This window comes from Microcaecilia unicolor, chromosome 9, assembly GCF_901765095.1.
Source record: "Microcaecilia unicolor chromosome 9, aMicUni1.1, whole genome shotgun sequence".
Classification (NCBI taxonomy): Eukaryota; Metazoa; Chordata; class Amphibia; order Gymnophiona; family Siphonopidae; genus Microcaecilia; species Microcaecilia unicolor.
The window spans coordinates 114,103,025-114,118,740 of NC_044039.1; the positions used below are offsets into that span (position 1 = coordinate 114,103,025).

At 45.3% G+C, this 15,716-nt stretch overlaps 1 protein-coding gene across 1 annotated transcript in view; it reads right to left on the reverse strand.

Moving 5' to 3' along the window:
- Nucleotides 1-265: 265 nt before the first annotated feature.
- Nucleotides 266-15,716, reverse strand: part of AKAP6 (A-kinase anchoring protein 6) — a 698,126-nt gene continuing 682,675 nt past the window's right edge. Inside the window, exon 13 of the mRNA XM_030214549.1 lies at nucleotides 266-2,186. Coding sequence (XP_030070409.1) covers nucleotides 2,130-2,186 — 57 coding nt within the window. The 3' untranslated portion in view covers nucleotides 266-2,129. The remainder of the gene's footprint in view (nucleotides 2,187-15,716) is intronic.

The window sequence follows — 15,716 nt, forward strand, 5'->3', positions numbered from 1 at the left end:
GTGTTAAAAGGAAGGGTTGATGATCTGGAACCTTTTCAGTTGATCCTGGTTACAAGTAAACAGAGGTTTCAAAACTAATCCATTTTCCACTCATTTTCCATACGACTTGAGGCACCATTACTAGCAGATATAGGTTATGTCAAACTATCTCACTGGTTGAACAATTCCCTGGTAAATAAGACATACCTTTCCATATTCACTGTGAATTCTCTTTACTGCATTAAGGTAAAAACAAGCAGGCCACGGTTTTTTTCCCCATTAAACTGTTTATTTTCTGCCAATTTTCTGACCATGCAATCTAATGGACTTAAGGCTTACATTTGACACATCACTAGACATCACAAACATAAAAGCATTTTATACCATCATTATACATCAAGATTCATACTGGGTTATACATATATACAGAAATTATTCACACATCTTCTGAACCTTGCTATTTCCCCCATTCAAACCAACATAATTTCAACCATGAAAGCAGCTTCTCACTTGTTAATAAATTGTATAAGAAATATAGCAAGGCACACTTTATTTAAAACCTTTTATTTCATTACCACCTCAAGGAGCATTAAAAAAAAAGTTGTATTCAGTGTAACAGAATGTCAACAGTCTCTAATATACAACACCATGTAGATGTTTCTTGAAGTGTTGCATAGATATAATTTTTTCAACGTGATTAACAAAAAGCCTTGTTTAAACTTAAGTTATATAGAGAGGACACCTTCTAAAGCCATTTACATAGGTATACCAGTACTTAGCCAGGTAAATTGGTGTAGCTGAAAACTGCCCAACTCTATCCAACAAAAAGTAAGTGTCAGCTTCCACAGTGTGCATACTTTTAGCTCAGTGAAAGAGGCATTCCTAGGGGTGTGTTTAACTTGGGGGAGGAAACCAGTGTGCATACATCTCATTTTCAAATGTTAAGGTGCCCTGATCAGCTGACAGCAGTACATTGAAGCTTTTAGAGCCCAAACTTCAGGCTAGCTAAATTTTAAAGAGAAACGACCCAAGTAGTTTCATTTTGCAAATTAGCTATAACGTACATATGTTAAAAGTGGGCAAAAGTTTTGTTATCTATATGGACTATTGAAAATTGTGCCTATAGAGGGTAATTTCTTGAAGGGTACCTAGTTTAAGAGGGCAAGCAGATGCCTAGATAAGTACTAAAAGACACATAGGTGCCTGTGTGCCCTTATAAAATACTAGTGCAGGTGGCAGAAATGATGCCTGCCTTGCAGGCGTGGGCATTTAAATATCCTCCTAAGCAGGTAGAACTATCCATGCCTAGATTATGAAATATATTAATTTATGCATGTGTAGCCCATAAACATCTACCAGCAAAGTACAGCTATCATGTCAATGCATGTACTTGTACACCAGTAGGAATTTTATAAAAAGCCATTATGTGCCCATATGCATGAAAATGACTTTATAAAATTACCCCATACCATTTAGTAACTAAATGCTACTTAATTGGATAAAATTGTTTTAGTAATTTCCTTTCCCCATTATTGAAGATCTGTGCATGTGACAGAAACTATTTCCTCAGTTGGCCACCTGTTCCTGTGCAGCTCCTCCAGTAATGCCACAATGCAGTGGCGGTAGCAATACATCACCTTCATAATGAGATTTGTGATGTCATAAATAGCGAAGTACGCTTGTATCAGATGAATTGTGCAGGAGAGGAAAGCTGAACATTCCATCTTCAAGAATTAGCAAGAAATACTTGAAAGGGACATGGCAATGGCATCTGAAAGGTGGTGCCACACCCCAATAATATAGTAAAGAAGAGGCTATGGATCAAGTAAGGTTTCAAAACTGCAAAAATTCGATGACTGTGTAGTGTGTAATTGCATTAGTAAAAAAACATAACAACACATACTTAAGAAAGAGAAATATCACATGAAGGGGATACAGATCAACAGCTAATTTCAGTTGTAGAAATGAGGGGTGAAGGTTCCAAAGAGGTAGCTTAGGACAGCAATCCATGAAAAAAATGCGCACTTTGCAGCAACCCAGAACGATCACTAAAACAGGGGCCACATTACAGAACCAAGTAAGGAACCTATCTCACTGGACATAAAATTCTCCTGGGATCCAGTGTACTGAATGGCAGTGATACAGCAGGGTCAGAGGCCACCCTGGCCAATGGAGGACGAATCTGCACCTGAATTCAACCTGGGTTTCTAAGGGAAAGAGAAATGAAATCTGTTAGCATGCAGTCATTTGCAAATGGGAAACAAATTGCCACTCTATCTCCAATATCTACAGTATCTACAGACCACTCTATCCCTGATTCCTTGGCTTAAAAGAGTCCATGGGTTGAATAGACATGGAGGCTGAGCTATCCTCTTAGTATCTAGCTATAACAATTAATGGGTTGGATGTAGTCAAATGTAATAATATCGTCTGTTAATGTGCATTAATAATACACAAGTTAATCTGCAGGTATATTTCTTGCACTAAAGTTAGTGCGCTAATGCTGACATTATTGCAAAAAAAATGTAGTCCAGTTTCTCAAACTAATGGGTCTGTGTTAATATTTGCAAGTTTTAATACACAATATTTTTCTATGGACTAATAGGGGAATTACATCATTTATATAGATGATTACTTATTTTGTATAGGTTTTGTGCTGATGCTCAAAATAACATTTAATGCATGTTAAAAGTGCCAATAATTCGCAAAATTGATGGAAGACATATTAACACACTTTCAAAGTATATTAATGCTACTGCAAACATTTGGTGCATTGGCCTCCTGTGGTAACATACAGGACTGCAATTTCTAAGTGTCATTTAATTAAAAACTTGAAATAAGAAAGGGAAAGAGAGACTTGGAGGGGCATAATCGAATCTCGCCGGCGAAATAGATCGCCGGCGACGCAACAGCTGGCTGGAACAGTATTATTGAAAAAAATGGCCGGCTATCTTTTTTTTCGATAATACGGTTTAGCCCAGCCAAATGCCAGAGTTCGCCGGGTTTGAGATCGCCGTTTTTTCAGCGATAATGGAAAAAAATGCCGGCCATCTCAAACCCGGCGAAATCCAACGCATTTGGTGATGGGAGGAGCCAGCATTTGTAGTGCAATGGTCCCCCTGACATGCCAGGACACCAACCAGGCACCCTAGGGGGCACTTCTAAATATGTTTAAATAAATACACAAATAGCTCCCAGGTGCATAGCTCCCTTACCTTGGGTGCTGAACCCCACAAAATATTTTTTAGTGTGGGAGGGGGTTGGTGACCACTGGGGGACTATGGGGAAGTCATCCCCCATTCCTTCCGGTGGTCATCTGGTCAGTTGGGGCACCTTTTTGAGGCTTGGTCGTGAAAATAAAAGGACCAAGTAAACCCGACAAACTACTGCTTAATGACGCTTTTTTTCCATTATCCGCGAAAGCCGTCCATCTGGTAGCCACGCCCTTGCCCGTCCATGACCTGCCTTCACTACGCCACAGATACGCCCCCTTTAACTTTCACCAGCGCGGCAACAGGAAAGCAGTGATGGTGTCAAAAAAGCCGCTTTCGATTATACCGATTTTGCCGCTTTTGAGAGATCGCCGGCTATCTCCTGATTTATGTCGGAAGATGGCCGGCAATCACTTTAGAAAATAAGCCTGATAGGAGCTCATTTTTGAAGAAGATGGATGTTTCAAAATGGCCAAAAAAAATCCATCTGCCGAAAATGTCCACATTGTGATTTTCAAACAGCAGAATTTGGATAGTTTATACTGCAGTTCATCCAAATAGCAAGGGGTCAGGTTGGAGGGATGTTTTGAATTGGACTAGGAAGGGTCCAAAATTAGGACGTCTTTCAGTGATAATGGAACAGGAACAAGTCCAAGGCAAAAAAGTAGGACGTCTTTATCTTGACCTGTTTCAATCATATCCAAGGTACAAATGGTGCTCTTATTGAGCAGCTAACCACTGGATAGTGAAGGCATAACCACTCCTTAATCTCCCAGTGGTTACTTGACCCCCTCCCACCCCTCCCTATGAAGTAAAAGCGACAGTGGATACCAGGTTCTATGTCAACTTCAGGTATTATAGCCATTCCTATTAGATCAACAAACAAGTGTAAGGAGTAGCCTAGTGGTCAGTGCTGTGGACTTTGAACAATAGACCCAAGTGTAACTCCCACTTTAACTCTTATTTCTGTACAAATACATCAGCCCTCCTGGAACATTGAAATACTGACTGTACCTGAATTTAGAAGACATCTGCAAGCATGATGGCTATTGTAGTGGTGTACCTTTAGGTACAGTAGGTTTTTATCTGTTCCTGGCGAGCTCACAATAACAAATAAATGAATTAAGGTGGGATTTGTTACTGGGTCTCATTGTTTAAATTCCACTGTGCTGTCCACTAGGCTGCCTCTCTGTTCTGCAGGGATGCCTGTGTGGCCTTTTTTTGTACAAATGGAACACAATTCTATAAATGGCGCCAAAAAATTGGCTAAGCGCAATTCTATAAACGGCGATCAGAGTTAGGTGCCATTAGCTTCTCCACTGCAATAACATATTATTTTATCCCATACTATAATCCAGAAAAGTCAAACTTTAGAGCAATGGAATAGAAGATACTGTAAGTCCCCATGCTCTTGAGTGCAGGACCAGCAGATAGAGGAGATGTTATCATTGGAAGGAAGTTTTGTTAATTTGGAGGGAAGTCCAGTAGATCTTATGAGCAATATAATATGAGGATTGTTTTATAGAGACTGACAAGGTGGGACGTATAGTTTTCGACCAGAATATTTGCCAGTCAATAAGGTTCCTAGAATGACCCAGTTCTGTTTCCCATTGGGATTGTATGGAGTTGCAGAGATTGAGGTTAGATTGTTTCACATCTTTGTAAATCATTGAAGCAATATTAGTTGAAGATAGAAGACTTTGGGGCTCATTTTTGAAAGAGAAGTACACCCATCTTTTGACACAAATCGGAAGATGGACGTCCTTCTCCCAGGGTCATCCAAATTGGTATAATCGAAAGCCGATTTTGGACATCCCGAACTGCACTCTGTTGCAGGGATGGCCAAAGTTCACGGACGCTTGTTGGAGGCATAGTGAAGGTGGGACTTGGGTGTGCCTAACACTTGGACATCCTTGACCCATAATCGAAAAAAAGGACGTCCCCAACAAGCACTTGGACGTTTTCACCTTGACCTGTTTTTCTTATGACTAAGGCACAAAAAGATACCCGAAATGACCAGATAACCACTGTACAGAATCGGGGATGACCTCTCGCTACTCCTTCAGTGGTCACTAACCCCCTCCGACCCTCAACAAGCATATTTCAAAATATTTTGTGTCAGCCTCTAAGCCGGCCTCAGATGTCATACTCAGGTCCGTGACAGCAGTATGCAGGTCCCTGGAGCAGTTTTAGTGGGTGCAGTCCACTTCAGACAGGCAGATCCAGCCCCACCCCACCCCCACCTGTTATGTTTGTGGAGGAAACAGCGAGCCCTCCAAAACCCAACAGAAACCCACTGTACCCACATCTAGGTGCCTTCCTTCACCCGTAATGGCTATGATATTGGTGTACAGTTGTGGGTAGTGGGTTTTGGGGGGCTCAGCACACAAGGTAAGGGAGCTATGTACCTGGGAGCAATTTATCAAGTCCACTGCAGTGCCCCCTAGGGTGCCCGGTTGGTGTCCTGGCATGTCAGGGGGACCAGTGCACTAGAAATGCTGGCTCCTCCCACGACCAAATGGCTTGCATTTGGTCATTTCTGAGATGGACGTCCTTGGTTTCAATTATCGCTGAAAATCAGAAACGTCCATGTCTAGGGATGACCAAATTTAAGGATTTGTACGTCCCTGACGGTATTTCCCCGCCCCTGGATCGGGACGTTTTGCGAGGACGTCCCTTTCGAAAATGCCCCTCTTTGTATCCAGGTGGAAAAAGTTTTGATGAAGAAGGGTCGTATTTCATGATATCCATAGTATTTTAATAAGGTTTGTGACATAATACCAATACTAGATGCACATTTGATCTTGCTACCTTTTGTTAATTAACATCTCTCTCATAACAAAACCTTTCGGCAGATACTATCTTGTATACACAGTGATAATGGTTAACTTTTATTGTTATCATTTGTTAATGTTATTGTAAATCTTATTTTCGATACTTTTCTGTGTATTCATCTTGTAAGAGCTCATGTATATGAAAATCTTGAATAAAAATATTAAAAAAAAAGAATATCACTTAGCACAAAGACCTAAGCTGAGGAATTACATCAACTAAACCCTGGTGTAAATCCTTAGCGCCTAAATTAAGTGTGGATGCTCCTTATTTTATAACAGCATGCATACATTACAGGAATGCTCCTGATCTGCCCGTGACCCTTTCATGGCTATGCCTCCTTTTTGGAGCCAAGTGCAAAATGTATGCGCAATTACTGGCATATAAATATGTGTGCGTACATTTACATTAATCCCAATTAGCACTGAAAGTTGATTAGGACCCAATTATTGGTGCTAACTGGATGGACCTAATTCTGAACACCATATATTGAATTCGGGGGATGATGCTAGACAGATGTTTTTTTGGTATTCATATTTTGGATATTTAATTTTGGAAAATGATGGTTCATTTTAGATGTTTTCAATCCTGACCTTTTTCCTATTTGAAAATGGCTGTGAGATGGACTTTTTTTTGGATGTTAGGAGTGGGAGTTCTCAATTCAGACTTGGACATTCTTTTGAAAATGGCCCTGTAAATTGCATAAAGTGCATAAAATCATAATGAGACTATAGAAAAACAAATACCGGTACATGGATGCTAATTCATAACACAAAGTTCAGGCTGATGTTAAAAAACACTTTCTGTATGGTTACTAAAAAATGCATTGATTTTAAAGGCTTGATTTTAAATAAACTGCCCAAAACACAGCAGCCAGACTCATATTTGGAAAAATGAAATACGAAAGCGCCAAACCCCTAAGAGAAAAACTACACTGGCTCCCACTTAAAGAACGTATTACGTTCAAAATTTGTACTCTGGTTCATAAAATCATCCATGGCAAGGTCACGGTCTACATGTCAGACCTCATAGACTTACCAACCAGGAACACAAAAAGATCAGCACGCACATTCCTGAATCTCCACTACCCCAGCTGCAAAGGACTAAAATGTAAATCAACATATGCATCCAGCTTCTCCTACATAAGCACGTAACTATGGAATGCACTACCATACGCCATAAAAACAATGCACGACCTAATTAACTTCCGAAAATCACTAAAAACCAACCTGTTCAATAAAGCATACCACAATGATCCATTCTAAATACCAGACAACAAAACTCATACCAGAACTGGACAAAACCGAACTCTCTATACTTGACTGCCTCAGTCACACTGTCACGCAGGAACTTTAACGCAATACCACTTTATTTCTCATTCCGAATATGAATTTCTCTGTGCTTGACTACTTAATCTACTCTGTCACTTATGAACTTGAATGCAATACCACTTTGTATTTTTTTAAAATTAGATTTTAAAAATACAGCCATACAAAAAGGCAGTGCAACAAAAGAAAACACACAATACAATATACAAAGCCGAGTTCAAGTCAGAAAATTAGTCCATAGTGGAAAGAAAAAGGTCTAAAGATTTCCATTTATGTGCACATGCACATTCATTAATAGAATCTATGTACTAGAAAGGAAAAACATTCCCACATCCCTACAATACTGCACACAAACAGTACTCTCTGTCTTCATGTCCGCCTCAATGACATCTGTACCAATGTAATGTCCCCCACCCCCAATCAGTGTTGTGAGTCTCTCCTATTTGATTTCCAAATGAATTTGTGTGCTGAAGGCAAGAAGGACCACCCCCTGACTCCTGGTGTACAAACTTATATCTTGCAGAAGATTTGGCATTCGGAGTGACCTTGAGTCCCTCCGGCGGAGGTTCCGCCGAACCAAGAGAGAGAGCCCTGACATGATCAGGGCAGTGAGATGGCGCCTCAGGGCTCGACGTAAGTATTATAAACAGGGCACCTGTACTCATCTGTAAATGTATTTATTTAGTAATGCAAATGTCCTGTATAATATCAGTTTCCATGTGGCTAATAGGCAACTAGTAAGTCATAACACCTCTGTCCCAAATCAAGGCCTGAGGCTGCAGCTACCCTCCCATGAGTGTGGCTGCAACTTCCAACTAACCTCCTCTGAGATGAATTGCTTCACTTCTGTATCCCCCTTTCTGGGGTGGATACTGTTTCATGGTATTCCTGCCTGAGGTCCTACTCTTAGTGGATGTCATTGCCTCATATTAAAGTTATGTGCTTCCTCCCCAAAAAGCCCCCAAATGGTCAGCCAACCATAGTCACAAATCATAATGCAAACATGCTGCTGAGCAGTGAGTGTGGTCTGCCTGTGCACTCTGTGTCAGACCAGCATCCAGGGTGCCCTGTCATGTCATCTCATGCATCTCACACCCCATGGGTATAGCCCAGGGCTCATCACACCTTTCTCCATCCCCCGCCTCAGGCCAGCCAGCTCCTGGACCATGCAAGCCATGTTGGATGTGCTGATCTCAAACACAATCCTGTTACATACATAGGGCGGCAGCGGCGGCAGGAGGCGGCCCAGGAGGAGGAGGAAACCGAGGCATGTGAAGATATGCCTCCTCTGGAGGGGGAGGAGCACCCACCAGCGCCAGCAACACCACCAGTTCCACCCACACCAGCAGCTCCAGACAACAGTGCCACAGTACTGCAACTCCTGCAGCAACTGGTTGCTGTAGTCAACCAGTTGCTGCAGGAGGTGGCAGCACTGCGGCACTCTGTGGGGGAACGGCAGGAGACATATAGCAGGCTCGTGCTGCTGGTTATTGAGCTGCTACAACACCATTTGGAGAGGGAGGGATAGGGGAGGGGAGAATGATTTGGGGGGAATTTTAAATAGTTTTTTATTGTATATAGTTTCAATACAATTTGACACTTTTGGCACTGACCAGGGTCTGTGTGTGTGCTTTGTGCACTACATATGTGTTATTATCAAATGCTGGGGTTGATGTGAGAGGAGGCAGCAATCTGGGTTGCATGACAAGTGAACTGTGACAGAGAAACTTTGGCACATGTGTGATAAGTGTGGCCATACAGAAGGCCACGTGCATGGCTGTATGGTAAGGAACAGAAATGCCCATCCAGCCTCTCCCCCATTACCATAAAGCCCCACAGCACAGAATTGTGTAAATAATAGATATGTTGTTTAGCACTGGTGATCTGCCAAATAGAAACTTGCAGATAACCATAGGTAGCGCATAGACGATGTTTGCTCTCTGATCACCAGACACCTTTACCCACAACCAAACCACATTGGTGAGGGCCAGGAAAGAGCTACAATCAGCTGGGTCATCTTTTCACATTGAAGGTATCAGCAATGGTATATAGTGCTCAGGAGAAAAGGGAAAACAAGGGTAAAAGCATTAGATGGATGTTTACTTCATCACAATTGCAATATAATACATCAGGTACAGAAGGGCACAGGCTAGGGGAATTATATAGGCACCGGGCTGTAGCCACCTGCAGTTAATTTAGAATAGGAACTGTAACCAGAACCCCTCTCCCTCACCATGACTTAAGGGCTGAAGGCCCTGGTAGGCACGCACCTGTGGCCACCTTGAAATTAATTTGCAGGATAGAATTTAGAAATGTTGTTGTTCCAAAACTATAGAGGATTGTAGGACTGTGTTGAATAATGTGGAAAAGACATTCAGTGCATATATGCTTCCCCCCCTGCCCACCCCCAACAACCTTGAGAATGGGTGGGCACTTCATAAAAGGGGACTGGGGTTCACCACATAAAGAAGGATGGAACCTACTGGGAGACACATGAGGTGGAAAGAGGAAGAAAAACTACCTGCTGCGGATACCCGTGAAACTGGTGAAAATAGAGGTAAGATTTGAATGCAGAGAACATACAGAGAATGGGGAGCCCTTGACCACGAGGGATGCACACATCCATTCTCAGGGCTTCATCCCCTCCCCCCCCCCCACCCCACAGGCAGCCACAACTGAGTGTGTCCAATAGAGAACAAGACATCTGTACAATGAATTGGGTAGAAACAATCATGTCTCTCTGAGTCCAATGTATTACAGTCCACTGCTGTCTCTTGCAATCTTCTTGACCAGCTGTCCTGCAAGATGCAAGAAGTGTTTGTTTAGCACCTACATAGCAGAAAGGGAAGAGGTGGCTGAGAGGTATGAGCATACCTTGAATTTGTGGTGCAAGAATCTGTTGGCCCCAAGAGACCAGAGCAGAGGCGTAGCCAGACAACAGATTTTGGGTGGGCCTAAGTAAGAAGTGGGTGAGCACCAAGTTTACTCCCCCCTACCACACCCAAAAAAAAACATCTCAGCTGTTGGCAGTCTGCAGCAGATATTAACTGAAAAACTGAGCATGTGCAGGTGCCGGTATCATGAAGAGTAGAGTTTTAATTACCATCAGGGGGGAAGTCTTCAGCTGGCCGAGCTTGGGATCCCCACCAGCTACCGCTAAATGTGTGCTACTGTTGGGTGGGTCTAAGCCCTAAGTGGGTGGGCCCAGGCCCACCCAGGCCCACCTGTAGCTACGCCACTGGACCAGAGGCTGCCTGCTTCAACAAAGGAGAGAGAGAGAATGGGGGGCAGTGAGGGAGTACATCACACACAGCAAGGAGCTCCTGGAGGGTAGAGAATGGAGAGCTGGTCACATGTAGAAAATGCAGAGTATATGCTAAGCTACCAGCTAACACCCAGTCTGAAACAAAGCCCACACACCAGTCATCTTTCAAGAATTGGCAAAAAAGTTCCCCCCCCAACCCCCCCCCCCCCCAAACAAACAGGTGTACCAAAGCATACAGTGACAAAACAAGGTCTACTATAAATGGAGCTAAAACGCTTTGAAATACCACCCCATTAAAAAAACCCCTCTAAAGTGCAAGCACGGAGAAAGTCGTTTTAAAGCGGCGCCAATAAAGGGAATGCAAACTTCCAAATGGGAAGAGCAGTTGCGGACATTTATCATTATCACCCTTTAATCAAAATGAGGACACCCAAAACACAGTGCAGCTGGGGACACTGATAGTTCCCTACCTATAATAGAAATTAGGACGCCCAAATCGGCAAAGCAGCAGGGACGTTTAGGGATTTTGTCGATAATCAAAATTAGGGCGCCCATCTCAGGGACACCCATCTCATTCTCACATGGGCATCCCTGAGAGCGTATTTAAGTGCCCTTCTCTGTATTTTCGATTCTTTGCATCGCATTGGTAGAATGGCACCAAAGCAACCACCCACCTGCAAGGGTAATTTCACCGACGCAGATGTTGAACTGCTGGTTCAAGAAATACAGAGGAGGCACATGCATCTCTTTGCTCCCACGGGCCAGAGGCTAGCTGCTACAATGAAGCAGCGAGAATGGGAAGCAGTAAGAGACCGGCTCAAAGTGATCTTCCACTGTGGCAGGGATGTGGAAGACTGCAAACGAAAGTGGCGCTGGCTGAGGCGTGATGTCAGGAGGAAGGCTGGTGCCAACCCCCCCAGCAGATGACACCACTAACTTGACCTCCATCGAGCGCATCATTCATGGGCTCTTGCCCTAGGAGGGGATCCATGGCATTGGGTCCCTTGACACATCAGCGCAGCCTGAGGGCTCAGGTAGGTTCACCATTAGGAAGCTGGGGTATCTGTTGTGCTGTACTACACTCTGTTTTACACAAGTGGGGGACAGAGTGGTGGTCCTCAGTAGGGAAAGGGGGGAGAACACCACATGCAATGCATATCACTTTTCATTACAGACCATGACACAGGGAGTAGCAGGGGGGAGGGGGAGGGGAAAGGGGGAGAGTGGAGGGGGAGGGTTTCCAGCAATGTATATAATATATGTCAATAATATATTTAAAATATAAAATATAAATAAAATAAATAAACTGTGTGTAGGTTAGCACTGTTTCACAGCTTTGGGGGCCTTCCCCATCACCAAACTCTGCATATCTCCTTCCCACACCTCTGTGCTGTAGCCACTGTGTCCTATGCACTCCTTCCACAGTTCTATGTCTACCCACCTGCCTTTCTGGCTCTCTTGCACATCAGTCTCTGTAGTACACTGCACTCCTTGTCTCCAGCTCTGTACCATGTACAATGACATCTGTGGCCTGCCTACCAATCCCATTCCTCACCATTTCTTTGCTGGATCTTTGCCTGTGGGGCTATGTATATGAATGTTGAAAAACAAAAGTGGGTTATTTTGACCAACACACTTCCTCCCCTTTTGCTATGCAGGTGATGACAGCCAGTCCGAGGAAACAGCTGGCCCTAGTGGCCACCAGCCCCAACACACAGAGCACCAAACCAGTGGGCCTGCACAAGAAAGCACACAGGACCATGGGGTGGAACCACAGGACCGAGCAGCAGCAGCACCGGCTCTCCCTCCACCACCTACAGCAGAGGCTCTCCCTCCACCACCCACAGCCTTTGAAGAAGAATCAGAAGATGCAGAAGGGGGGCACTTCCTCAGCAGAGGCCATCCAGCCAGAGGAGACAGCTACTGCGCCTCGCCACACTGCTGGCCCAGAATGTGCACATGGAAGACTACTGGCGCCAGAAATTGGAGATGCACCGGGAAGTGCTCCAGGCCCAACAGAAGTGGTACAGCCCCAACAGGAAGTGCTCCAGGTGCAACGGGGAGCGGTACAGGCCCAACGTGATGTGATACAGCAGCAACAACAACTGGCGTCGACTTCCACCACTGCACAGCAACCACCTGCTAAGAAGTGGAGCTTGAGATCCTCAGCCTCCCCAGCCACTGGTCCAGCAGCCACCAAACCAACTCCCCTTCTGGGTCCTGTGCCCAGGTTGCAGGGCAAACTACAGAGCACAAGGTGGCCGGACTTCAACAGGGCAGCCGAGGCAGTAGGCTGCCTTGTGGATATAGAGGAGGAGAGTGGGAGTTCATCAGAGGACTCTCAACAGAGTTCCCCTGCAGCACTAACTGCAAAGGAACACGGTGGGAGGGGTAGGAGGGGACGGGGACGGGGACGGGGCAAGGGGAGGGGGCGGGAAAAGTGATGGGACATGCTGGGGGGTGAGGGTTGGAGGGAGGGGAATATGCACAGAGCGGGTGATGGTGGTGGGAGGGGTGGTGGTGATGGTGTGTAAATACTGTTTGTGATATAAATAAATGTCAACTTACTCTCAGAAAACTTGTCTCGATCAGTCTTTGCCTGGCTCTGACCCCCAGCTGGTGTGCACTCTGCTCTGCTCTGTGGGCGGGAGGTGGAGGGGGCTCCTTATCCTGTTCATCTGGGGCCTGCTGCTTTGGTGGCTGTGGCTCTTCTGGGAGGGCCTGTCCTCTGCGCATTGCCAAATTATGTTGCATGCAGCAGGCCAGGAATATCTTTGCCACCTTTTGGGGGCTGTACAGGAGTTCCCCTCCAGAACGGTCCAAAGGTGCGCTTGATGATGCCATGGGTGGTCCGATGTCTACTGTTGTAGTTCTCCTCTGACCTTCTTTGTGGGTGCACTATGGGGGTCACGAGCCAACTCCACTGTGGGTAGCCTCTGTCACCTTTAGAGAAGAAGCAGGATGAGAAAGATGAGTGTGTATTGTTTGGAGCAGGTACCTTGTGGAGATGGGGGGAATAGTGGGTTGTGGAGTGAGCTGGAGGGAGACAGTGCTGAGGGCTGGCTGTTGGTGGAGGTATAGTTTGGGCAGATCCATGCTGCACTTATCTAGGAGCCATCCGCCGGTGATCTCCCCTCGGTCAAACCTGCGGAAGATTCCTGAGTGCTGCAATATATAGGCGTCATAGGTGGAACCTGGGTATCGGGCACACACGTCTAGAATCTCCCCCTGAGCATCACACATAACTTGCATATTTGTTGTTACATTTGTACCCAGCCCTTTCCCTTTCATGGCAGGCTCAATGTGGCAGGCAATGGAGGGTTAAGTGACTTGCCCAGAGTCACAAGGAGTTGCCTGTGCCGGGAATCAAACTCAGTTCCTCAGTTCCCCAGGACCAAAGTCCACCACCCTAACCACTAGGCCACTCCTGTTCCTATAAGTGGCCTCTCATGCCCAGGGGGGTCTGAGTGCGACATGTTTGCAGTCAATGGCGCCTATGACCGAGGGGAAGCATGCTACAGCATAGAAGTCAGCCATGTTCTGCAGGGCCTGGGGGGTGGGGGGCTGGGGAAGGTGATGTACTCAGAGGTGTGGGTAAGGAAGGCATTAAGGAACTGGGTGAGGCAGTTAGAAATGGAAGGCTGGGTGAGACCCGTGTTCACAGCTTGGACAGACTGGAAACTCCCAATGGCCAGAAAAAGAGAGAAGCAGTGATCTTTAGGTGCACAGGGATGGGGTTGTTCCTACGGGTCCAGGGCTGCAAGAGGGGTTGGAGCTGGTCACAAAGGTGCTGAATAGCAGCCCTATCAAAGCGGTACCTAGTGAGACACTGCAGGTCAGTGAGGTCTAGGAAACTGCTACGGGGCCTGAAAACTCTGGGGCGTGCATACCTCCCCTCTTCCTCCAACATGTAAGCCACCTGTGCATTTAGTGCCTCCATTTCTCCACACTAGAGGTGCAATGCAGTGACACCAGTGCTCACCTCTCCCTACCAACTTGGTGAAACACAGCAAGAACAAACAGAAGCTGACACTCACTCTCCCACCACTGACAAACAATGCAGTCACACACAGCAGAGCCACACTGCAAGCACTCCTGCCACACCCTCTAGCCAATCACTCTCCAAGCAGCCTTCACAAACAGGGTGCAGCAGTACACAGGACAAAGAGCCAAACAGAGACTACAAACAGGTAAGGGAATGAAATATGAACTTGGGGACAGCGAATGGAGAGGGATGGGGGAGATCGAGGAAGTAGTAGTGATGTCTGGGTTTGGGGGCTAGAAGGGGTAGGTAGGGAAAGGTGAAAAGGTAAAACACAAATGAGGCAGGTGAGGGTGAAAACGTTCCAACTAGAGCACACAGACAAAGGTAACAGGTACTCAACAAACTCTCAGCTTTCTCTGCAAAAAACGATTCAGCTTTCTCTCCCAACAATGCTCTCGTCACTCTCCAAATGCACAAAATCGCTAATGGGTCTAAAGACGACTTCCCCCTTACTCTGGTCGCTTTTATTTCAGTTCTAATTAAGAACGCTCATGTTCCGACCCATGCGAAACCATTTCGCAAGCCGTTATACGCTGGGGGCGCACATCACGTAACACCACCATAACATGCCCCCTGTGGGGATGACCATAGATGGGCGTCCTTGCTCTGAGGACGCCCTTACGGCCCGGTTTTGATTATTGCATTTGGGCGACCTTCTTTCACGGGGACGCCCATGTGCCTTTTGTGTCGCTTTTTGGACGCCCTTTTCTTTTCGAAAATGAGCTAGATAGTGTGTGTAGGAAGAAATTTAAAAAAATTTTACAGCTATGTTTGAATACCATTAATTACATGCTGGCTGGATGAGGGGGGAGATAGCATTGAGTTTATGGATGCAAATAGGCTATCAATCTTACAGTAAGGAATCAAGTCAGAACCCTTATTTTATCATCCTCACCTTAATATTCCCTTATCTCTTGTTTGTCCTGTTTGTCTGTCCTAATTAGATTATAAGCTCTGTCGAGCAGGGACTGTCTCTTCATGTTCAAGTGTACAGCGCTGCGTACGTCTAGTAGCGCAATAGAAATGATAAGTAGTAGTAGTAGTTTGGTGGCAGG